Source organism: Medicago truncatula, chromosome 1 (assembly GCF_003473485.1).
Source record: "Medicago truncatula cultivar Jemalong A17 chromosome 1, MtrunA17r5.0-ANR, whole genome shotgun sequence".
Taxonomy (NCBI): domain Eukaryota; kingdom Viridiplantae; phylum Streptophyta; class Magnoliopsida; order Fabales; family Fabaceae; genus Medicago; species Medicago truncatula.
Genome location: NC_053042.1, coordinates 50,775,435 through 50,799,963, shown reverse-complemented (window position 1 = coordinate 50,799,963; position 24,529 = coordinate 50,775,435). Strand labels below are relative to the sequence as shown.

Sequence of the window (24,529 nt, the reverse complement as noted above, 5' to 3'; positions counted from 1 at the left end):
ATGTGTTTATTTTGTGTGTTAATATTATTAAATTGTCATTTGTTTGTTCATATTACAAGACAAATTAGTAATATGAGTATGTTTAATAAATGCATCTAGTAATTTAAAAAGATATTTATATTTAGATAAATTTTTAGTCAAATATGTGCTTATATTATGCATTGTCCTTAGCAACTGAGCTAATCATACGGGAACAAATATGTGCTTGCATACAAGATCGGAGAAAATATGTTTTTAGTTTCAGAAACGCTAGCAACACTTTTTTTAATAATAATTTTTACTCTCTTATTAATTTAAATCTTTTTTGACAAAAACAAAACGATATTCATTCATTCAAATTGATAGAATACATCAGAATCAACATCGCTAAAAACGTAAAGGATAAATCTGCGAACAAACTCACAACATCCAAGTTAATAGCATATAACGGCAAAATGCCTACAAAAAATATGATGAAATCTAAATCACCAGAATACTCATGCTTCCGGATCTGCAATGTTGACGTCCAAATCATCGATTGAATCTGTGATTGACTGAAGCTGATCTTTCAATATGAAGCAAACGAACACCGCAACAAGACGCGAAATTAAACAACGCCGCACAAAACGACGAACAACACAACGCCCCACTCAGACGACGAAATCACGAAAAAGCACAAAAGAAAACACTTGATATATGTAGAAATCACTTATTTAGATTGAAAGAAAAGGGAAAAAGGATGCAGAGGGAAAAATGACCTAAAATCACCCCTCCTCAACGAGTGAAAGAAAACGAAAACTTAAAAGAAGTTGGAGTTTCTCTCACTAAAAAACTAGGGTCCGCTTAACTTAAATTAAGGTGAATCACATTCTTTAAAAATAAATCGCATTTAAAATGGTCGAATTTATTATCCGATAAAAGAGAGTCTGCACATTTCTCTTTTTATTTTTCCACTTTTGTCCTTGTTCCCAAACCTAACCACCAATAAAAAGAAACCATGTGTAGCTTATATAATAACCGGACTTCTTTAGCATGTATGTATAGGCAAATGACCCTCCACTGCAGAGTTCAATTGTAAATAAGGTTTGTCTCTCCAAATTTTCCAATTGCTATTAGTAGTACGTACATGTAACTGATTTTTTCAATATCGTTTTTTTTTTGGTAAAAATAAACCTTTGATATCTCTTATTCTTACTTTATAAATTTATTTTTTAGATTAGTAAATATTTGAGAATCTCACTTCCTATTTGTACTGATGCACTTGTTTTGAAGTAGTGTTTGGGTATTGGCTTGGTACGTTACAAGAAGAATCATGGAGATGAATTACAAAAATAGTGTTAAAGGGAAAGTGGTTTTAATGAAGAAAAGCTTGTTGGATTTCCATGACATCAAATCAAACGTTCTTGATAGAATTCATGAGTTTTTGGGCAAGGGTGTTTCACTTCAGCTCATTAGTGCTACTGCTCCTGATCCAGGTTTTTCCACTCTCATAACTTAATTTCACCATAAGCTAGTACTACTATAAGATATAAAATGCTTGTACATAATAATTTTAACTTGTTGATCATAAGAAGAAGAAGAGTGAAGAAGAAGCAAAGGATCTGAAAATATTGAATAATGACGTCACTTCCTGTTGCAAGCTGTAAATCTGCAATGAACAGGAGTCAAGTCAACTCCATTATGATCTTTTTTATAGTCTTCTGTGTGTAATAAAAATCTGATTGAGAGAGAAATATTTGCATTATAGTACTTCTTTTGTTGTAAAGAAAAATGATACTAATAAATAAAAAAATAATTTTCATAAATTAAACTTAAGGTTAAATATGTTTTTGGTTCTACAAATATATCAAATTTTTATTTTAATCCTTTAAAATTTTCCTTAGATATTTAGTTCTATAAAATTTTTAATCACCACTTTTCGATTATATTTTTAAGTCAACTGATGTATTTTTTTTTAATAAAATTGTGCAGAAATATATTGTAAAAATCTCTAAATTTTTTAACAATAAATGAATTAAATACAAATTTTTAACCACTGAAAATATAAAAATTCTTGTTTTGTTAAAACATTCTTTTTTTTGAGAGATTCTTATAACATTGTAATTTTCAGCAAAAAAATTCAAAAATATGAATTATACATATGAGTTTATTTAAAAGGAAAAACCAAAAAGTGAAAATGGAAAACTTTTGGAGAACTAATAGTCGAAGAAATTTTTTAAAGGGAATAAAACGAAAAGTTGATATATTTATAAAGACTAAAAACATATTTAACCTTAAACTTATTAAGTATTTGAGTATATCATAAATGTTTTTTGGCACTGATAAGTATTTGACACTGATATATTATCAATTACTAGATGTTATATATATATATATAGGATTTGTTAGAACACACCCACTAGTTTTTATGTGGGAGTGTTTTAGCAAGTTATAACTAAAAAGTTAATAAATACACCTTAAGGTGTATGTTGCTATAACACACCTTCTAAAAAAATAAGTGGGTGTGTTCTAGCAAATCCTATAGGCATTTGCTAGAATACACCCACTTATTTTTTTAGAAGGAGTATTTTAGCAAATCAATAACTAAAAAGTGGTTAAATACACCCTAAGGTGTAGCTTTGCTAGTGTTTTAGCAAAGCTACACCTTAGGGTGTATTTAACTACTTTTTAGTTATAACCTGCTAAAACGCACATTTTAAAAAATAAGTGGGTGTATCCTAGCAAATGCCCATAGTTGCCAACTTTATATATATATATATATATATATATATATATATATATATATATAACCACTAATATTACGTTTAAAGTAACTCTCAAGTCTCAATTGAGGCTGATTTTTCTTCTTCAAATATGACACTCTTAGTAGAATAGATAAAATATATCCAATAATTAGTTGTCATCCTATCTCATACTACTTTTTAAGATTTTGTTTGTGATATGAAGTATTTTTGTTGTGAATTATGTTAGCTTACGAGAAGCGATAATAATTAAACTTTTTGGGTATATTAGCAAAGGGACTGAAAGGGAAACATGGAAAAGTGGCATGCTTGGAGAGGTGGATGTCAAGCATATCATCATTGACAACAGCTACAGACACAGAATTCTCAGTTACATTTGATTGGGACCATGAGAAGATGGGAGTTCCTGGAGCTTTCTTAATCAGAAATAATCACCATAGCCAATTTTACCTCAAGACAGTTACCCTAGATGACATTCCAGGACATGGTCCTATAACTTTTGTTTGCAACTCTTGGGTTTACCCTACTCATCGTTACACACATGATCGTGTTTTCTTTGCAAACAAGGTAATTTTTTAATTTCTGATGGAATAAAGGTGTCAAATTATTATTTATTGTTTTTTTACTCATAAATCTTCACTTTGCTAAAGTAAAGCCTGTTGTGACAACTAAGCTTGGTTTACTTACTCTACTTGGAATGTATAGAAAAGGTGGTATATGGCTAATAAAGTAATAGCAGAGAATTACTTACATAGAGTAAATTAATAGTAAATAATACGAACAAAATAAATATAAATATAGGAGGATGTCTGTCTGTGTCAAATGTCAAGTTGAATTCAATGGCTTTGGAGGATTGTTAGACTTCATTCAAGATGTATGGTTGGACTCCAATAAATAAATAGAACATTTACTTTTGACAGAGAAATAAATACAGATATATTTGGTCGTTGGTTGCACTTGTTTATCAATTCAACTTTAAATTTATACTCAACATAATTTATTATGAACAAGGATGAGTTTGAACTTGAAAGTAAACGTAAATTCTTCTGTTCGTAAATATTTATTGAATCATAATGTTTTCCTTTTTTTTTTTTAATATTAATCATAATAATATTTTCCTTGATTGTAGTATCCCCACAAGAAAAAAAACTTTGATTGTACTGTCTTTTATTTCAAAACTCGTAGATAGATCAATATAAAAAACAAGATATATGACAAAAAAAAAAAAAAAAATTTCATTCGTTTCTGAAATGCGGAACAACTTTTTATTTGGACCACACTTATTTTCAAACAAAATTAACTAAAAACGAATCTAATAATTTCATTTCATTTTTGATATATGATAAGTGCAAAATAAGAAAATAACATAATTTCTTTATTACAAAATGAAATTCCAAAAAAATAGGAAACATTTTGACTTGTTTTGTAAATGAAGTTTTTGATTTGAAGAAGTATATGTTTTGTGATACAGGCTTATCTTCCATGTGATACACCGGAGGCACTGCGGAAGTTGAGAGAAGAAGAACTTGGTACCCTCCGTGGTAAAGGGATTGGGAAACTTAATGAGTGGGATAGAGTGTATGACTATGCATGCTACAATGACTTGGGAACTCCAGATAATGGTCCAGATTATGCACGTCCTGTTATTGGTGGATCACAAAAGTTTCCTTATCCACGTAGAGGAAGAACTAGTCGTCCACATACCAAAACAGGTACACACATTAGAGATTGAACTAGCAATTGTGTTTGTGGATAACCCTAGATGGAATTATGGATAAAAAACTTCGACCAATGAATATCATGTTGAAAATATTTTTGATAATGAAAATGGGTTAACCTGATAAATTGTTTCATTGTTGCAGATCCTAAAACTGAGTCAAGATTGCATCTCCTGAATCTTAACATTTATGTTCCAAGAGATGAACAGTTTGGTCATGTAAAGTTTTCAGACTTTCTAGCTTATTCACTCAAATCCGTCACTCAGGTTTTGCTTCCAGAGCTTAGATCTCTGTGTGACAAAACTATTAATGAGTTTGATACTTTTCAAGATGTACTTGATATTTATGAAGGAAGTTTTAACCTCCCAAGTGGACCTTTGCATAGTAAAATTAGAGACCTTATTCCTTATGAGATTTTTAGAGAACTTGTTAGGAATGATGGTGAGAAATTCCTCAGATTCCCTGTGCCTGACGTGATCAAAGGTATATATAGCATTTTAACCTTCCTTTAATAAAATGGAATCATTGATATGATTTTTGTTTCATTAATTAATTAGTATTGGAAATAATTGTAGCTAGTAAGACTGCATGGAGGACTGATGAGGAGTTTGGAAGAGAAATGCTTGCTGGGGTTAACCCTGTTATCATTCGCCGTCTCCAAGTACCACTACATAATACTCCCTCTGGACTTAAATATACGTAAAAAAGTTTATATGTACTTGTCCGAATTTCGACCAAGTACATCTACATTTTCTGCTTATATTTTAGTTCAGAGTTTACAATTTTAATTAAAAAACTTATCCTTGTTATAAAAAAATAATATGTTTCAATGTTTCTTGTACATGTAGGAATTTCCTCCTGCCAGCAAGCTGGACCCAAGTGTTTATGGAGACCAAAACAGTTCCATCCAAGCAAAGCACATAGAAAATAGTTTAGATGGGCTTACAATAGATGAGGTACTAATAGAGATCAAAATTCACTTATTCATTGACTAAAAGTTGTATGAAAATGAAGTCAAATTCATGTTGAATGTTATAATCAATATCGCTAACAAGAATCAAACTTCTTTATGTTGCAGGCTCTTGAAAGTGATAAGCTCTATATATTAGATCATCATGATGCTTTGATGCCATACCTAAGTAGAATAAACTCTACCAACACCAAGACTTATGCCACCAGAACACTCCTATTTCTACAAGATGATGGCACATTGAAGCCACTGGCTATTGAATTAAGCTTACCTCATCCACAAGGTGAACAACATGGAGCTGTCAGTAAAGTTTTCACTCCATCACATGAAGGAGTAGCAGCCACTGTATGGCAGTTGGCTAAAGCATATGCTGCTGTGAATGATTCAGGATATCATCAACTAGTTAGCCATTGGTATGTCATTCAAAAAATCACAAAGCTCAATAATACCAGTGTTTGAAACTTTAATAAACTATGATTCCTGTGCAGGCTGTTTACTCATGCAGTGATTGAACCATTTATAATAGCTACAAACAGACAACTGAGTCTTCTTCATCCAATTCATAAGCTCTTGAAGCCACATTTCAAGGATACAATGCATATAAATGCCTTAGCTAGGCATACACTTATCAACGCTGGAGGGGTACTAGAGAAAACAGTTTTCCCTGGTAAATTTGCATTGGAAATGTCAGCTGTTGTATATAAAAATTGGGTATTCACTGAACAAGCACTACCTGCTAATCTGCTCAAGAGGTAAGTTCAAAATCCGAAACTTCTAACAGTGCGAATAGGATTTCCTCATGTAGGGGGAAACCATGAAAAAAAAAAAACGCTCTTATTGATTTAGTCCAATTTATCTAAACAAATGGTAATTATATTTCATTTGAAACTTTCAGAGGCATAGCAGTTCCTGATTCAAATAGCCCTCATGGACTAAAACTTCTGATAGAAGACTACCCTTTTGCTGTTGATGGATTGGAAATATGGGATGCAATTGAAACCTGGGTGAGTGAATATTGTAGTTTCTACTACACATCTGATGACATGATTGAGAATGACTATGAACTCCAATTCTGGTGGAAAGAAGTCCGCACTGAGGGTCATGGCGACTTAAAGGATAGGTCATGGTGGCCAGTAATGAAGACAAGAATCGATCTCATACAATCTTGCACCATTATTATATGGGTGGCTTCTGCTTTTCATGCAGCTGTGAACTTTGGACAATACCCTTATGCAGGTTACCTACCAAATCGTCCAACGGTTAGTCGTAGGTTTATGCCTGAGCAAGGTACACCAGAGTATGAAGAGCTTGAGTCAGATCCTGAATTAGCATTCTTAAAAACAATCACAGCTCAGTTCCAAACTCTTCTTGGTGTGTCATTGATAGAAGTTCTGTCTAGGCATTCGACTGAAGAGGTTTATCTTGGACAGACAGTAGACCCTGATTGGACTGCAGACGCTGAACCATTGGCAGCATTTAGGCGATTTTCACAGAAGCTACTGGAGATTGAGAATAATATCATGAAAAGGAACAAGGACCCAAGTTTGAAGAACAGAAATGGGCCAGTGAAATTGCCTTATACCCTTCTGTTTCCCAATACCTCTGATTATTCTAGGGAGGGTGGACTCACTGGTAAGGGAATTCCCAACAGCATATCCATCTGAAACCATTCTCTTTGAATTTTTGCTATTTATCTAACCAAAGACTTAGCTTTGGTGTCGAATAAACTATGTATCACCGACACTTTAGATTGAAGGTGTGTTTGGTGTTCGACACGATCCAAACATATGTGGGTACATTCAATTATTTCATTTTCTTAAATTATTATTGGTGTCATCATGTAAGTGTCGTGTCAAGTGTCTGTGTCCGTGCTTCATAGTGAATAAATTATGTGTATGCCTACCATATTCTTGTATTTTTATCTTCTTGTTATGCCAAGACTAGAGTGTACGAATGAAATATGTAATATCATTAGTCTTCAAATTATCATATGTTGGTGCTCCTTTAATTAGTCCAAGCTCATTCGTAATACTTTCCGAACTGGTTTTTGTGCTACTGTGTGAATGAAAGAGCAAAGGATGAAATGACACAACACTAGAAAATCCTTAGAATATGCAAAGGTAATACAAGAAAAAAGGAAAAGATGATAAAAGGTCATCCATTTCTTGCAAATTAGACATTGAATCCTCATTCCCTCTAAACTCGGACAATTGAAACTTTATTTCAATGGAAATCAGATTCAGAACTTGAGTTACACTCAAGATATATATATACCAATAATAGTTACATTATTTTTTTAAACTTATACAAGTCCAATTTTATAAATTGTTATGATAAAATGTGCTCCATAGTTAGGAGCAAAACAGGTAAAGAATGAGAGATGGTGGGACACATTTTCCTGGTCCCCATAAGGACAACATTGAGTATGAAGCATGCTCTTGTTACACGGCAAAGGCTATGGTAGGCGACCTCTTTGGGTCTTCTACCGTAGGATACTTGACTTTTTTTTTTTGTCAAAATAGATGTTAACCATTGGATAATGAAGTTTCATGATTCTTAACTTACACCATCAACACTGAATATTTTTTTCGTCTTATTTTCACTTTCCCATTCTCTCTCCTCTCTATCAGAATCATTCTTTCTCTTACCCAACAACAGCGCAGCAACCACAAGAACACCCAAATCTTCATCTCCTTCCCCGTCACAATATAAATCCAATTGCTCCTTTTGTGCTTGCATGTTGCTTGCTCCTCATGATTATATTTCACTTAAATAACTTGAGATTGCTTCTCAAACTTCATGAACACAGATCTGCTGCTATATTTAATTTCAATTTGCAGGAAAAATGCTTCAATTTCAACTTCGGATGTCCCCAAAGGGAATTATTGAACGATCAAAACAAAACAAAGCCAAATCGGTATTATTGAAAGATGAATTTGAATTCCAATTTGATTAGCATTTTAAAAGGAATTGTCAAAAAATTGATTAAATATGCAGTTTTTTATTTTTTTTTATTTTTATCTTTGATGAATATGAAAGTTTTAACATTTTATTTATTGGGCTTGTTTGAAATATTAAGAGTAGAACAATGAAGGAAAATTGATTAGCATTTGAGTACCATTCTTTTCCAAATTTATTCCATATCTGAGTATTACTTTTTTGAACAATTAAGAGTAGAACAATGAAGGAAAAAAATGGATATTTAGATGGTTGGAAAATCTAGATCAAACTCGGTGTTCGTATTATAAGGAACAAAGAAATAGTGTAATTGGCAAAGAGAAAATAAACAGAGAGGGATATTAGAGAAAGGTAAAAGCTCATGAGAGTTGAGAGGGAAGAAGACAAATGAAAAGATAATCAGGTGTATTTGATCTATGGTGTGTTCAACCAATCTAACGGTTAGGAAAGGTCTGAAGATCAAAAAAAAAAAAAAAGAGGTCATGCACAGTAGAAGATCTATAAAGGTCTCCCACCCTAAACGCCGCCCTTGTTACACACCCTTATCATGGTAAAGGACTCTTTTCATTTTTTTTTTAAGCAAAGGACTCTTTTCATGAATCCAATCTTTTTGTAAGACATCGAATCAAAATCACACAATCTAATTGGTCCAAGTCATCATATAATCTCATCCACATCAACAACACTCTTCCAAAATCATTAACTTACAAACTAGTACTAGTGTGATATTGATCTTTCACAAGCCCAACACACTTTCCTCGCAATACTACAAGCAACATTTGTATCCAACTCACAATGGCCATGGCAACTCAAACCACCCTCTTCACCCCACCTTTCTTTAGTGCCAAACCCAATGAACATGTCTCAGTACCATGGAAACAATCACCCACATTGTCCTTCACCAATCCAAACCTTTTCAAGCTTACAATTTCAAGTAACATCAAAACAGCAGCTGTTACTGAGGAAGCAACAGAAGCACCAGTTGGCTTCACCCCACCTGAGTTAGACCCAAACACTCCCTCCCCAATTTTCAGTGGTAACACTGGACTGGAGGCCTTTTACGCAAGGCCCAAGTTGAAGAATTTCATGTGATCACATGGGATTCACCAAAAGAACAAATTTTTGAAATAGCAAATGGTGGTGCAGCCATCATGAGGGAAGGTCCCAATCTTCTCAAATTAGCAAGGAAAGAACAATGTTTGGCTCTTGGAACTAGGTTGAGGTCAAAGTACAAGATCAAGTACCAATTCTATAGAGTGTTTCCCAATGGGGAAGTTCAATACTTGCATCCCAAGGATGGTGTGTACCCAGAGAAAGTGAACCTGGGTCGCCAAGGGGTTGGTCAGAACTTTGGGTCTATTGGTAAGAATGTTAGTCCTATAGAGGTTAAGTTCAGTGGCAAGCAAGTGTATGAATTGTGAATGTGAGCTCAACATTCTCATATAATTCTGATTTGATGTACTAATTTATGATCAAATTTAAGTGAGACATGTTGAAATTGTAGTTTTTAAACCTTTGTTTTAATAGTTTTTTTTATTCTTGATTTTATGACTATCGTATCAACAACATGTTTTGAAATGCTAATTTGTTTTAGTGTGTGTTTGGTATGGCGGTGGCAAAAATTGATTTTGATAGAATTGAGTTTGAGAGAATTGATTTTGATTAAAAGTGAGTTAGATGTGAATTGATTTTTGTTTGGATACACTTCGTTAAAAGTGATTCTTATAAGTTGGTGTTGTTTGGATACATTAAATCAAAATTGCTTTTAGATGTATAATTATCAAAATGGGTTTTTCAATTTTGTTAATATTCTTTTTTGTTTCAAATAATTAATTAGAATACATCGATAACAATATTTTTTTTTTAGAGGATCCATGATAATAACTTCTTTTTTTAAGGACCATATAATAACTTTTCCTTTGTTTTGTTGAAGAACCGTAATAAATATTAATAATAACTTAAAAACTATTTTTTTCCTAAAAAAAAGTAAAAACTAATAAAAACATATAGTAATTAATTAATGATTATAATATATAACAAAGCGAAGGAATAAAACGCATCCCAAAACAAACAGAAAAGAAAATATACAAATTTTCTGGAAGCTGCTTGATGTGAAGAAAACAAAAAACAGAGATCCTGGAAGTTGCTTGATGCAAAGAAAACAAGAAAAAAAATGTTTAACAAATTCAGAAATGTTGAGACAGAGAATAGAAACTGAAATGGGTTGTTCAAGAGGGAGAGAAGGAAGAAAACGATATAGATCTGAGGGCAAAGAAGGAAGGAAATGAGTTTTTTAACTGCCAATGTACAGTAAACAAAAATTGATTTTGGGATTCACCGCAGAAGCTAGGAATGTGAGCTTCAGCGGAACTGGCGTTTTGGGCATAAAATCACGTTTCCTAGAATCGCTTCTTCTTTATCCAAACAAGATAAAAATTGGGGAAACGGAGTCTGGCAAAAGAAAAGCACTTTTGGCTTGTGGAAAAGTGATGCCAAACACACACTTAGCTTGGTCAAGCCTATAATTTGGATCCGTGTTCGAGGTGTTGTTCGGTTTTGAAGTGTATGACTCGATAAAATAATTCAATAGGATTTAATTTAATTTAAATTGGATTTTAGATCTTTTCACTGAATTTGTCACCTTATTTTAAAAGACATAATGTTTTGAATTTGAGTCATGCTATTGTCTTTAATTTGTTTTGGTATAATAATAATAAATTAAATCCTTAAAAAAATTAATGCAGGATGATGCTTCCATCTAAGACACGAAAAATTTCTTATCGCCAAAAAAGTGGATCACCTTAATGATGGGTGGAACTTTTTTTAAAGGAGATGGGTGGAACTTATGGTCTCCCGTCAAATATACATAATTTTTTTTTTTGACATAAACTTGATTACTTAAAAGCAGTAGAATATATATAAAATTGATGAAAAAAAGTCACTTTCTTTTTCTAGACGCAAAAACGTCACATTTTGGTTAGTAAGCAATAAGTCATCTAACATCTCTTTTCACATTAGCAAGATAACGATCGATGACTTTTTTTTATCTTTAAAAAACGACTGATGATTTTAAATTTGCCATCTTACTCCCCCGAAAACATAAAATACATTTTCGTAGCTATCATAAATTCATAGTGCATTTGATGTGGAAAGGTTATTTGGTATATTATTATATAAAGCTAATAAAATTAGTAAAAATTGTAATAAAAAATAGTAATAATTTGACTTTATGTGTTATCAAGCGTTCACAATTTTATCCGCACAAGATATTTGGATATCATGTTTAGACATGTATTTTGTCAGAAAAAGAAGTTTAGACACGTATATTGCAAATTGTAAAAGTAAGACGTAGATTTGCATAAAAAAAAGTTTAGATGTCTATGATACACTCATTAGCCTAAGTTTTCTTTCTCATTCTCACGAATAACCAATATTAGCTTGGAGAAAAACATTATATCTTCAAAGCCGAGAGATTCATGATCGGACATTTCTCATATGGATTTTTTTACAGTAAACATGAATAACTCGAATTTTTATTAATTTAGAAGTTTTACAAGTTTGAAAGTCAATTCGAACACAGAGGAGGTTAGTAATATCTACCATACAATTTATTTATTTATTTATTTCTCTTGAGACACTTGTTAAGTTGTTAACACTATTCACATGAGATTCCCCACATTATTTGTTCATTGTCTTTTTGTGCTTATTGGTGGAGTGTTATTGGGTAGTTGGGTTTGTACAAACACATCCAACAAGGTCAGTTTTCAAGCTCCAACAGCAGTATATGCGCTTAGCAAAGCATCCAATTCGCTGTTTGTGCGCGATAGCTTTTGATCATAATCATCCACTCTACTTCCCCATATTTCAGGAATCACTTCTGCAAGTGTAACACTATTCACACATTCCACTACATAGTCCCCTACATTGTTTTTCACTGTCTCCCCAACCTAAATAATAAATAAACAAATCTCAGTTAAATAAATTAGTTCTGTTTGGTATGTATAATTACAATTTGTTTGTTAGAATCATGGTCTACAAAATCACATGTGATTCTGACAACTTGCAAGTAAATATTAACTTTGGTTAGTAAAATTACCAAAACGGTGTGGAGACCCATTTCTTTACCCGCAATGATGTTTCGAACACTGTCATCCAGAAACAACTGCAAAACAAGAGATACATTTTCATCGATGAGATTTAATTGTCATATATGGAACAACCTCTCATTCATAAAGATTGTGACTATAACTTCGTAAAAGGTATTGTAGTACTAGTAGGAAACATTAATTTTTTTAATAATATTTAATGCAACTCCAAAGTTAACTAAGCATTAACTATTTTTTAGAACAAATTTATCCTCAACAACTCAATTCTTTTTCAAACTCAAATCCAAATCAACACCATAATTATAAAGAATTTGACAACGAATTATTTATTTTAGTTAAACTTTTTTAATTACAAATCTTTTCATTCAAAATCTAAACATTTAAATTGAATAAATATATACAATAAAAAAGAACGTTAGTGTCCGTCATTCGACAAGTTGTTACAACTACTATAATTAGTTGACTCACCGTATGACGAGGATCGACGTTGGCAGCTTGGATCGCAATCTTGAAGGCATCCGGTGAAGGTTTCAATAGGACAGGAAATTCATCGGGGCGGGTTGAATTAGGTAGATTCGGGTTTAAAGTCTCAAAACATATAATCTGTTCAAAACAGTCTGTTATCCCAAGCCTGTCCAACGCTCTAAGTGCATGAATCCTGTCCGAATTCGTAAATATCTAACAATAACAGAAATAATCCCAAAAATTAAAAATATATACCAAAAATAATAATAATTTCAAGTTAACTAAATTAAGATTAGAAAATGGACATACAATCTTCCTTTGGTTGATGGAACGTAAGAGGTTCCGTAACTGAATGTCTGGTTTGATTAATTCGTAAGGTAGCCTTCCGTGCACGAAACTAAGAAGAACGAAAACTTAATTAGCATCATGCTACTTTGGAGTAAAATACAAAGTAGTTATGTTATGTTTAAATTAAATTAAGTGTATGTCAAAATCACAATGATCCACTGTGATTATGCATAAGCTAAGTTACCCGTGGTATTCTTCGGCGGTGATATCATAGCCTAGTGCGCGTAAACCGGCGAGGGTGCTACCGTGGGATTTAAAGAGTTCAACCCTCAGGGTGGAGGCTTTGGATTGTGAGAAACCACATTTTTCCATTAGAAAGAGATCGATATTTTTCTTAACGGCAGCTCCGATTCCGGTGTTGGATGGGTACAAGGTATCATCCAAATCTGTTTGATAAACAATTGAATTAGAGAAAATGATATTGAATGAGTTTGTAAATTGGAGAAAGTAAGAGAAGATGATGTACTTACCGAAGATAATGCAGTCGAAGGGAGAAGGTTTGTTACGAAAAGCCATTGTTTCAAATCTGTTTTGTTGATGAATGAAATGAGAGCGAGTGAAAGAAAGTTTCAATTGAAGGAATATATAGAGAGAAATGAAATGAAGGTAACATGGACAAATGAGATTGGATAGACACAACTATCGCTGAGTCAGCTTTTCACATTGTTGTAATAAGCCGAGTTTGAGGTGGGGTCCACAAAATGGGCGCGTTTCCTAACTACCGTACCCGCGGAAATTATCTGCATGGACGATTATGTCCTTGTGAAGTCATCGTTCGTTGGTACATACAGGTCAATTCACGACAAAGGTTATCTCATCAGCATATTCCTTCCTATGTCATGATTTTTTAAACGTGTTATTTTATATAAATGAGTTGTTTACTTTTTTGTAAAAATCGATTAATTTTTAAAATATATATAAGAAAAACATAATTTGATATTCATTCGCTGTGAAAATTTTAAGCTATCAAATAGGGGAACTTCTGTTAATGCATCATCAATATTAGTAGTAGTTCCTTCTATTAATGCATTGATATTAAAACTTAGGAAACAGATGTAAGAAGGGGACAAAATAGGGTATTGGCTTTCTGTTACCAATCATGTCATAGCTTTGTGTTACAACTCAGATATGCATATAATTTGTTTATTATCTGGCAATTATTCAATGAAAACAAAACTAAGCTGGCAATTAGTAAATGATATTTATAATTGTTGACAGTTACTTAGTAACTATATAGTTTGTTAGCAAGCTATTTTTGAGTTATCCAAACCAATGGTGTTATTTATAGTCAACAAATTTTCTATAGATTGAAAAACTTGAATCAAGGAGGATGTTGAACTTTAATTCAAGTTAGTTAATATAGTTTCACTAAAAAAAAAAAGTTAGTATAGTTAGAATTAGTTGTTGATAGATAGTTAGTACCTACAGTTTGTTAATGCTTTGTTAGCAAGCTATCCAATGTGGGACCATAAGTACTCTCTAACGGACCTTAAAATGAATTAGGATCCTTAAACAGTTTTATTGAATTGATGAAATAAAATAAGTTTCATAACTTGAATGATTACAATAAAGAAGGAAGAATTAGAGAGAAGAGAGTTCAGATAAAAAAGAAGATTTTGACATCACAATTTCTATGCCTTTTTCTCTTGTCCTTTCCTTATTTATACAAATCTACATGCCTATTTCCTATATTATTCCTTTTAACTCTTTGACTCATTACATACTCGTAACTCGTGACTCATTACACATGATTCAATTCTTCCCTAACTCTTTGTTAAAAAAAAAAAAGAAATTCTTCTCTAACTCTGCTTCCACATATTTTTAAACAATGTACTATTATTCAAAGCTGCACTACATAATTTTGTTGAAACAATACATTGTTAACATAATTCAAAAGACATTGGTGACTAAAAAAATTAGTGACCGTTATGATTAAGATTAAGTTCTGTCCTGATCACAAACAACAATTTAGGAAGCATTTATTTTGTTAAGAAAAGCAACTACTTAATAAAAAAAATTCAGGAACTCGTTTACAAAGTCTAGGATACATTCCTTGCTAGGTAACATGTTTCATATCCTTCTTCTAAATAAGAAAATAATTCTGTATTCCGCGTATTCTCATTCGATTTCTTTTTCACCAAATAAAGATATTTTCATGTTACTGGTCAAGAAACCTAACCCGTATAACAAAGGACCACCACACATTCTTTTAATAAGAGAAGTTATAGTTAATATAATTAATGACATGTGAAAAGTGTGACTTGGATGGACATACATTATACATTAGCGGACCCACTTTCCATCCTGCTTCATAACGAAAAAGAGAGATATTTATCAATATTTTTTATAATTATTATGACAACTTCTCTTTTCTCTTTTTCTATTGGTCAAAAACAATGGAGAGTGAAAAAGGAAGAGAGAGAATAAAAACATAATGTGGATATGAAAGATAGAGTCGTCACAAAATGATTGTACAAATATCATTTTTCTAACTCAAATTATCAAACACCAACCATATTTCAAGCTTTAAAATAGACTTATATTTAAAGTTGTAGGCTAAGAACAACTGATCGATTCTCGGTTATGCAGTGCCAATTCGTCTCTGGACATGTTTATGTGTGATGAATAAATAAATAAATTAAAATCCAACACTTGGCTCTTAGGGTGTGTTTGGTTCCAAAGAAAGTTTGAGGATTGATTGTGGTAGGAAAGAAAGCTCACAAATCAAGATCCCTTCCATAGTTTGGTTATCTCAAAAATTGGAAGGACGAATTACTTTTTGTTGGGTCCCACAGAAAAAAACTTTCCTCACCAGATTGAGAAGAAAGTTTGAGGAAAGCATCAAAACTGTTTGAAAGTACAAATGTACCATTGTCTTAATTTGAAAATCTCAATTTAACCTATCTTAAAAGCCTATGCTACTTTGTTGTGCTATATATACTATTCATCTTTCAGCTATTATTGCTATCATCAACGCACAAGTAATGAAATGCAACCCAGCTTTTATTTTTATTTATTTACACGATTTATTTTATAGATTAAATTATAGTGTCTATTTTTTTCTATTCTTTTTATCACATTAAATTTGTGTATAAGGATATTTTTGTCCTTTTAAAAACACACATTTCTATTATTATTCATTTTTTTATGAACTTTTATCTTTCTTTCCTTCTACTATCTCTCATACCAAACCATTAAAACAATCCTCTCACTTTCCACTCTCAATCTTTCTTTTTACAATCTTTCCTCTTACATTCTTTCCTTAAACTTTCTTTGACCAGTCAAACAAAGCCTTAGTGTCAATTTATGTCAGGAATTTTACTTTAGCTATCAAAACAAGCTGTACAATCAAGAATATCATTATTTAAATATACTTTTTCATCATCTTGTCGAATTGAAGGGGCATTTAGTTGATAACTCTTCACTCTACAGGATAGGATCGAAATGTTCACAATGGGCAGCCAATCTTATCTATACAGCAAAGAAGACAGCACATTCCAATATTCAAGCTAATCTCAACTATGGATCGAGCACTTCACATTTTCCTGTTATCTGAACTTCAACTTCTTTTACAAAAAAAACTTCAACTTTTTTTAACTAAACATGTACTAGTGAGTGTTGGCATCAAATTCTATCCAATCCTTATAACAAATAAACTCGATCATGAAACTAAGATTCAAAATAAAGACATTTAATGGGGTTTTAGTTGACATATTACAAGTTTTAATAATCCAATTGGATTGTCCTGCTGATGTAAATTATATTTGATTATTTTCGATATCAATTTTGATTAACTAGTTTGCTTTCTTAATTTTTTTTTACCTATTTTAGTTTATAGTGCAAGAAACGTGTAATGGTGAATAAACAAGAAAAATAATATAAAAAGGCAAGAATAAAATGTGAATGAAAATGATAGTATAGAAAATAAAGTTGAGTTATATGCATTGTTCGATCAACATATAAAAATGTTCTATTCTATGTAGATAAATGTGTAATCTAGTAGGCTAATTTAGAGAATGCAAATAAACTCATTTGCATAAAGTTTGATTATGCTGTTTATAGAGAAAGAAATAAATTAACTTTTAAGTTTGGTTTGCTTTGGCATATGTTTACTTATTTGACAGGTGGTGTTAATTCTAGACGTTCTTTTATGCAATTTATATGACTTTTTTGTGCCTGAGTTGTGTGGAATGAACAAAATAATCGTCTGTTTAATAATGTAATAACTCTCATTCCCTGTTTGTCAGACAAGGTAAAGATGTTGTCCTTAGAATGGTTGAAAGCTAAAAAAGCTATTTTTGCTTTTGGTACCCAGCAGTGGTGGTCATGCCCTCTTGTGTGTTTGGGTATAGGCTAATGTAGCTTTGTTGGGTTGGTTGTATTTGTTGTAACTCTTGGTTTCTGTTGTAGTCTCTAAGACACACCTTGTGCTCTAAGAACTTCATTATTATATAATTTCATTTTAGCTTTTTAAAAAAAAAAAAAAAAAAAATACATGGATGTCAAGTGTCTATAACAAAAAAAATGGATGTTAAGTTTCTTCTACCTTCTCTCTCTGTTATGTGTGTGTGGAGGGAGAGAGAGGATCAATTGGCTTGTGTAATGAATTATCCTAAATCATGGTCCTTCTTTTTAATAGTGATTAATGGATGTCATGTGAATAAATGATAATTATTGTGAATTCATTCTCAAATTTCAAAACTCACATCAATAAAATTTAGATTCGTGGAGCAAGTATCAATGACAATCAACAATCAAATGTAAATAATCACAAGCAATAACAACAATCTAGATCTAATCTAGAAAACAAGTGCATAACAAAACCACAATCTAACAAAAGGATAAACAAGATAAAAAGAGCAGAGAAAAGATAACAACATCAAGAAATGTTCACCCAGTTCGGTCCAACAATGACCTACTCTGGAGCAGAGATTGATCTCTCCAATCCACTATCAATGGGTTTTTACAAAGAGATACAAAATGGGTTACAAGAAATTAGCTTAAACAAGCTCACAAAGAACAACCCTAATTTCTACCAATTTTCCCAATCTCACCAATGAACAAGACACTCATGATTTTCACTCTCCCAAGATGTTTACAATTGTTTCCCAACTCTAGAATCTAACCCCCAAAAGAGAACCAACCCTTAGCCTTTGATTTCATTAAGGATCTTCTCTTTTGGTTTCACAAGACTCACCCAAGTTGCTCACAAAAGACTCTCCATTCATGTGTTTCCCAACCCCATGAATCTTCCCAAAAGGTACCAACCCTGTTCCCAAGAGCCCCCTCTTTTGGTTCTCCAAGATTCACAGCTTGAAGCTTTGAACCTCACCCAAAGACCCTCAATCTTTAATATCTAAAGCCTTAAAAGTTCCCTCCTTTGGTTTCCATGAGATTCACCAAACTTTTTAACAAATGGATCATAGAGTGCTTAAATAGTGTGACAGATCTGTCAAAATCGCGCCGCGCTAGCCAAAATCGCGCCACGGTTCATTGTGTACGACCCAAGGTACAACAGCCTTATCCAAAAATCGTGTCACGCTGCACAAAATCGCGCCATGATTTGCTTCAGCAGAAACCATCCATTCTACCAGCAAAATCGCACCACGCCTCTGAAAATCGCGCCACGATTTTCAGCTTTCACAACATCACAATTTTTGAGTCATTTCTCAATAATAATAATTGCTATGTTGATGGTTTTGTATTCTTTCTCACTCTCTTTCAACCTTCGACAACCTTCATTCTTCAATTTTAATCTTTCATTTTTATTTTTTTTAAAGATTGAGTGTTGTTTCACAATTCTCAATTCACAAGATAATCATCCTCTTGTTGCTTTCAAGTAATTGGAAACAATATGTGGGTTACCTCGTTTTTCATTTCAGTTTTCATATTCTTTTTATTATCTTACCTTTATTTTCAATTGATTAATGCAAGCAACCTTGTTAATGGCGGATAACACAATATACAAGTACGAAAACAAATTTGTGTGTATCGCTGTTGATAAAATGATGGAGATATATATATAACAAAAAAAACTCTATTCCATAATAATTGTCACACTTGTAAAGATTATATATCACAAAATAATTAGAATTTTTAAAGCAACATTAGATATATATAATTTCTTTTCAACTATGAACTCTGTAATATAATAATTTATTTTTAAATGCCAAATATTAGTAGTTAAATATTAGATTTTTTTTCCCTCTCATTCGTTTGAATTTAAATTCAAAATCTTCAACTTCTTATTTTTTAACTCAAATAATTTGAACTACCAAACCTTATGTGCATCACTCTCTATATATTATTTTTAGTGGTAATTCATTAATCCACCATTCCTCCAATCAATCCGTTAATTCATCCACTCAATACAAATTAACTCATGAATTGGATTGAATCCACCTATTTCAACATAAATATGGATCACGAGCCATCCATTTAATTTTTTGAAGAGCAATGATATATGAACAACCATTGTTGACAACTTTTAAGACAACTTTATTTTTCTCTATTTCTATTAGTTAAAAGGCTTAATTGCACTTTTGGACCCCTATCTTTTCAAAATTTGCGGTTATGGACCCCTAACTAATTTAAATACAAAACAGCCCCCTATGTTTTGATTCTTTGGCAGTTTTGGACCCCCAAGGCAAAAAAAAAAAAAAAATTGACACGTGGCACCTCACTTAGGGTGCCACGTCAGCGTTGACCGAGTCAACAATGGACTGGGGGTCCAAAACTGCCAAAGAATCAAAACATAGGGGGCTGTTTTGTATTTAAATTAGTTAGGGGTCCATAACCGCAACTTTTGGAAAGATAGGGGTCCAAAAGTGCAATTAAGTCTAGTTAAAAATAATAGAAAGAGAAAAAGAAAGAGAGAATAAAAACATAATGTGAGTATGAGAGAGAAAGTTGTCCAAAAATTATTGCAAAATGATTGTACAAATATCATTTATCTTTTTTTGAATATAATGGATCATATCAAATGATAACACAATTTAATTGAATAATATTTAAATATTATAATCAAGGATAAAACAACTTATTTTTTTTTAAAAGGCTTAATTGCTCTTTTCGTCCCTTAAGTTATTATTTGGTATCGCTTTGATCCCTTAAGTAAAAAAAAGATTATTTTGGTACTTTATCTTTATCTCCGTTACATGTTTTGGTCCCTTCCGTTAATTTTAATAAAAAAAACGTTAACTGCTATCCACGTGTCATTTTGACATTGGCTGAAAAACTTAATTTATTTTCTTCATCTTCTCCACTTAAATTCTTCATCTTCTTCCAAGAACACCAACAACAACGCTTTCATGAAAAAGAAAAAGAAAAAAGAACAACACCAACAACAAGAACAAACAATAACAACAACCCAATAAGCAGCAACAACAACAAAGAAAAAGAAAGACAAATCTCTAAACAAAATCAAATCATCTTCAACACCTTCTTTCATATTCAAACCTAAAATATAAAACATTTAAAAACTCAAATTCATCATCTCAAAAACACCAACAACACTCAATCTACCTCAGAATAATTGGAAATTGGTGTCGTTCTTCAATCTTGAATTCAATTGGGTGTTGTGCTAGTTATCCCAATTGGATTTAGCACCAAAGTCACTTTTTTTGATAATTAATTTTTGGATTTTTATTGCTGGATTTTTTCAACTGTTAATTGTAGTTGTTGTGGATGTTTTGAAGATTTTGGTTGATTTTCCCATTGTTATTGAATCTGGAAAAAAATAAATTAGGAAATAGATATGAATATTTTGGTTGATTTGCTTCAGGGAGATTGAGAAATTGTGTTGTTTAGATTGAAAGAGATGTTTATGAATGAAAAAATTGGTTATTGATTAAGTTATGAAATTGATTATGTTTATATATTTGTTGAAGATGATGAAGAGGAAAAAAAATCTAGGTTGGTGTGTTGTTGATGATGAAAATCTTGAAGAAGATGATGAAAAAAGAAGGAAGAAGATGAATAATACAAACCCTAACATTTTTTTGAATTTTTTTAACGGAAGAGACCAAAACAGGTAACGGAGATGAAGATAAATACAAACAATCTTTTTTTTAGTTAAGGAACCAAAGTGATATCAAATAAATAGTTAAGGGATCAAAAACACATTTAAGCCTTTTTAAAATGTTAAAACTAAAAAACAAATGTTAGAACGCTGCAGGGAATTCATCATACCAATTAAATTACCATCGTAGGGGATCGTTGGACTGCCGTCGAGTGTCTCTCAGCGATGTAAGAATCAAATCCATGACCCAATTAATATAAAAATCCAAGCCAATTAAATTGTTTTTTCCTCCATGTTTGGGTTCAAACTAAACTAAACCAACCAAACTCAATCTCCATTGGTTTGGATATCGGAGTTGCAGAGCCATTGAAGTTCGAGAAAGGTTTAAACACATAAAAATAAATAAACTTTTCAAATGAACAATAGGAATGTAAAATATATTTAGAAAGTCTTTTTCTTTTTCTTTTAAAAAGTCTTTTTCTTACAAATTAACATATGAAATTTGAACAAAACCTGTATAATTTATTCTTATTATTATTATTTTATTTCACACTATATTAATGGTGTTATCTTTAAAAATATATTCTATTCATGTATTTTAAATTATTATGTATTACTTTTTCTCATTTTTGCTTATGTATCCTTTTTTTTTTTGTCTTACAATCAACTGCGAGGTCCTGGGTTCAAACCCAGGTCACGACGTCCGACCTTGCAATTTCGGCATTTGTCAGTTGAGCTATTTGAATAGTATAAATAAATAAATATACTATTTGAGGAAAAAAAATCAAAATATTGTAAAATAAAATCTTTAATTTTAAAAAAAAATGTTATCGCGTCATTTTTCGGAGATCAAGGCTATTTGATTAGCTTTTGACTCACTAATTATTTCACGACTGAACATTTAATTTTATTAAGAAAAGGGGAAAAAAGTTCAAACTACCCCATTTGAAATTTTTTTGGGTTCGGGGGTTAGTTACATAAAGGGAAGATATTAACACCCTTTATGTCCGTAGTACTCTACGGGAACCTCTTGATTTTATTTAATTAATGTGCTATAACTTGCTTGCTTATTTTGAAAAGAAGGAATTAAAGTGGAAAAATAAATACCTAATTATATCTACATTTTTTTATTGATTTGGAAGGAAGATTGTCCTCTGCCTACGTAACCGTGAGGGATCAAAACCTCGTAGTTCGGGGTAGAAATTGACGTTTGATTGGTTTGATGTTTTTTATTTGTTTTGAAAAAGGTTTTAAATTGAAAAAGCCAAGTGGCAAATAAGATTAGGTTTGTATTTTTAAAAGAAAATGGATTCAAGGTATGATTAAATTGATTGAAAGTTTGATTAAGAAAAATAAAATAAAAAAAGGATCACTTGATTTTGGAATCAAGGTTTATTATGAAAATATTTTTGTGATTTTTGATTATTTGCATGTTTTTGGAATATTAAATGAAAATTAAACTAACGGAGCAATAAAAATAAAAGCGCGTGTATTTTTGTAGTGACGCTGGATCACCACAAAATCCCTAATCTATTTTTTTTTTTGCATTTTTGGATATATATAAGGCGGTAAAGAAATAAAAGGACACACACACCCACACACTTTTCTCATTTATATTTACATTGGACCTAAATACATTCTAATTGCTGAAAAATAAATAACGATAATTAAAATGCTAAATAGAAATAAAATAAAATGCAAAAATGCTAAAAAGAAATAAAATGCAAGAAAATAAAAGAAATGGACAATCGAAGGGACAAAAATTACCGAAGCGACAAAATTCCGAAGGGACTTTTTCGAAGGGACTTTTTCCGAAGGGACAGAAAAAAGGGGGAGAAGAAAAGAATAGCTCGTTACTAAAGATGGGTTAAGGGTTACTAAAGGTCCTTAGCTTCGATGAAAACTTAAGAGTAATAAAGTCCAAACGTGAAAACACACGCCGACATATATCACTTCAAGCTCCTCCGCTAAGTGTGGTTATCTCACATGTGTCAAGACACGAGTATACCCTCGGTATGCCACTATGAGTTTACCACTCCTATCTTATATTTCCCTCAAGCTCGGGTATAAAGCTTATCTCACCACTCACGTTTAAGAAAGAAGAGAGAAGAAAAGGGAATATATATACACATATTTCCATCTTTTATTTATTGATTTTAAGCAAGTTATAGCACAAAAGTTAAATAAAGCCAAGTTAGGCTTAACCCTCTTAGGGGGTCCCCAGTGAAGTCGCCATTTCTGTCGCATCATTTTTCGGAGATCAAGGCTATTTGATTAGCTTTTGACTCACTAATTATTTCACGACTGAACATTTTATTTTATTAAGAAAAGGGGAAAAAAGTTCAAACTACCCATTTGAAAAAAAATTGGGTTCCGGGGTTAGTTACATAAAGGGAAGGTATTATCACCCTTTATGTCCGTAGTACTCTACGGAAACCTCTTGATTTTATTTAATTAATGTGCTATAACTTGCTTGCTTATTTTGAAAAGAAGGAATTAAAGTGGAAAAATAAATACCTAATTATCTGCATTTTTTTTATTGATTTGGAAGGACGATTGTCCTCTGCCTACGTACATGTGAGGGATCAAAACCTCGTAGTTCGGGGTAGAAATTGACGTTTGATTGGTTTGGTGTTTTTTATTTGTTTTGAAAAAGGTTTTAAATTGAAAAAGCCAAGTGACAAATAAGATTAGGTTTGTATTTTTAAAAGAAAATGGACTCAAGGTATGATTAAATTGATTGAAAGTTTGATTAAGAAAAATAAAATAAAAAAAGGATCACTTGATTTTGGAATCAAGGTTTATTATGAAAATATTTTTGTGATTTTTGATTATTTGCATGTTTTTGTTGTTTTTGGAATATTAAATGAAAATCAAACTAACGGAGCAATAAAAATAAAAGCGCGTGGATTTTTGTAGTGATGTTGGATCACCACAAAATTCCTAATCTAATTTTTTTTTTTTGCATTTTTGGATATATATAAGGCGGTAAAGAAATAAAAGGACACACACACCCACACACTTTTCTCATTTGTATTTACATTGGACCTAAATACATTCTAATTGCTGAAAAATAAATAACAATAATTAAAATGCTAAATAGAAATAAAATAAAATGCAAAAATGCTAAAAATAAATAAAATGCAAGAAAATAAAAGAAATGGACAATCGAAGGGACAAAAATTACCCAAGCGACAAAATTCTGAAGGGACAGAAAAAAGGGT

General features: G+C 31.7%; 2 protein-coding genes and 1 pseudogene across 2 annotated transcripts; 2 read left to right on the top strand and 1 right to left on the bottom strand.

Moving 5' to 3' along the window:
- The first annotated feature begins 907 nt into the window (after positions 1 to 907).
- Positions 908 to 7,416, top strand: LOC11420242 (linoleate 9S-lipoxygenase 5). Its single transcript, XM_024770386.2, has 10 exons — positions 908 to 1,062; positions 1,255 to 1,454; positions 2,992 to 3,287; positions 4,192 to 4,432; positions 4,583 to 4,921; positions 5,014 to 5,099; positions 5,287 to 5,394; positions 5,517 to 5,821; positions 5,897 to 6,160; positions 6,304 to 7,416. Exons 2-10 carry the CDS (start codon positions 1,292 to 1,294, stop codon positions 7,070 to 7,072), a joined length of 2,571 nt encoding a protein of 856 aa, XP_024626154.1. The 5' UTR covers positions 908 to 1,062; positions 1,255 to 1,291; the 3' UTR covers positions 7,073 to 7,416.
- Positions 7,417 to 8,971: 1,555 nt separating this feature from the next.
- LOC11420241 (photosystem I reaction center subunit II, chloroplastic-like) lies at positions 8,972 to 9,892 on the top strand (annotated as a pseudogene).
- A 1,932-nt stretch (positions 9,893 to 11,824) lies between these two features.
- On the bottom strand, positions 11,825 to 13,917 carry LOC11422877 (suppressor of disruption of TFIIS). Its single transcript, XM_003592357.4, has 6 exons — positions 13,756 to 13,917; positions 13,470 to 13,671; positions 13,247 to 13,334; positions 12,941 to 13,150; positions 12,463 to 12,528; positions 11,825 to 12,313 (listed from the first exon to the last, which is right to left on the bottom strand). Exons 1-6 carry the CDS (start codon positions 13,799 to 13,801, stop codon positions 12,131 to 12,133), a joined length of 795 nt encoding a protein of 264 aa, XP_003592405.1. The 5' UTR covers positions 13,802 to 13,917; the 3' UTR covers positions 11,825 to 12,130.
- Between the last annotated feature and the right edge of the window lie 10,612 nt (positions 13,918 to 24,529).

What these genes read in the sequence shown, in the direction of transcription:
- LOC11420242 (XM_024770386.2), top strand. Translation starts at nt 1,292, where the DNA reads ATGGAGATGAATTACAAAAATAGTGTTAAAGGGAAAGTGGTTTTAATG. An exon ending in GTGTTTTCTTTGCAAACAAG is followed by an intron (nt 3,288 to 4,191) that starts GTAATTTTTTAA and finishes TTTGTGATACAG; the next exon opens with GCTTATCTTCCATGTGATAC. An exon ending in CCTGCTAATCTGCTCAAGAG is followed by an intron (nt 6,161 to 6,303) that starts GTAAGTTCAAAA and finishes TGAAACTTTCAG; the next exon opens with AGGCATAGCAGTTCCTGATT.
- LOC11422877 (XM_003592357.4), bottom strand. Translation starts at nt 13,801, where the DNA reads ATGGCTTTTCGTAACAAACCTTCTCCCTTCGACTGCATTATCTTCG. An exon ending in ACCGCCGAAGAATACCACGG is followed by an intron (nt 13,335 to 13,469) that starts GTAACTTAGCTT and finishes CGTTCTTCTTAG; the next exon opens with TTTCGTGCACGGAAGGCTAC. An exon ending in TGGGTCTCCACACCGTTTTG is followed by an intron (nt 12,314 to 12,462) that starts GTAATTTTACTA and finishes TTTATTATTTAG; the next exon opens with GTTGGGGAGACAGTGAAAAA.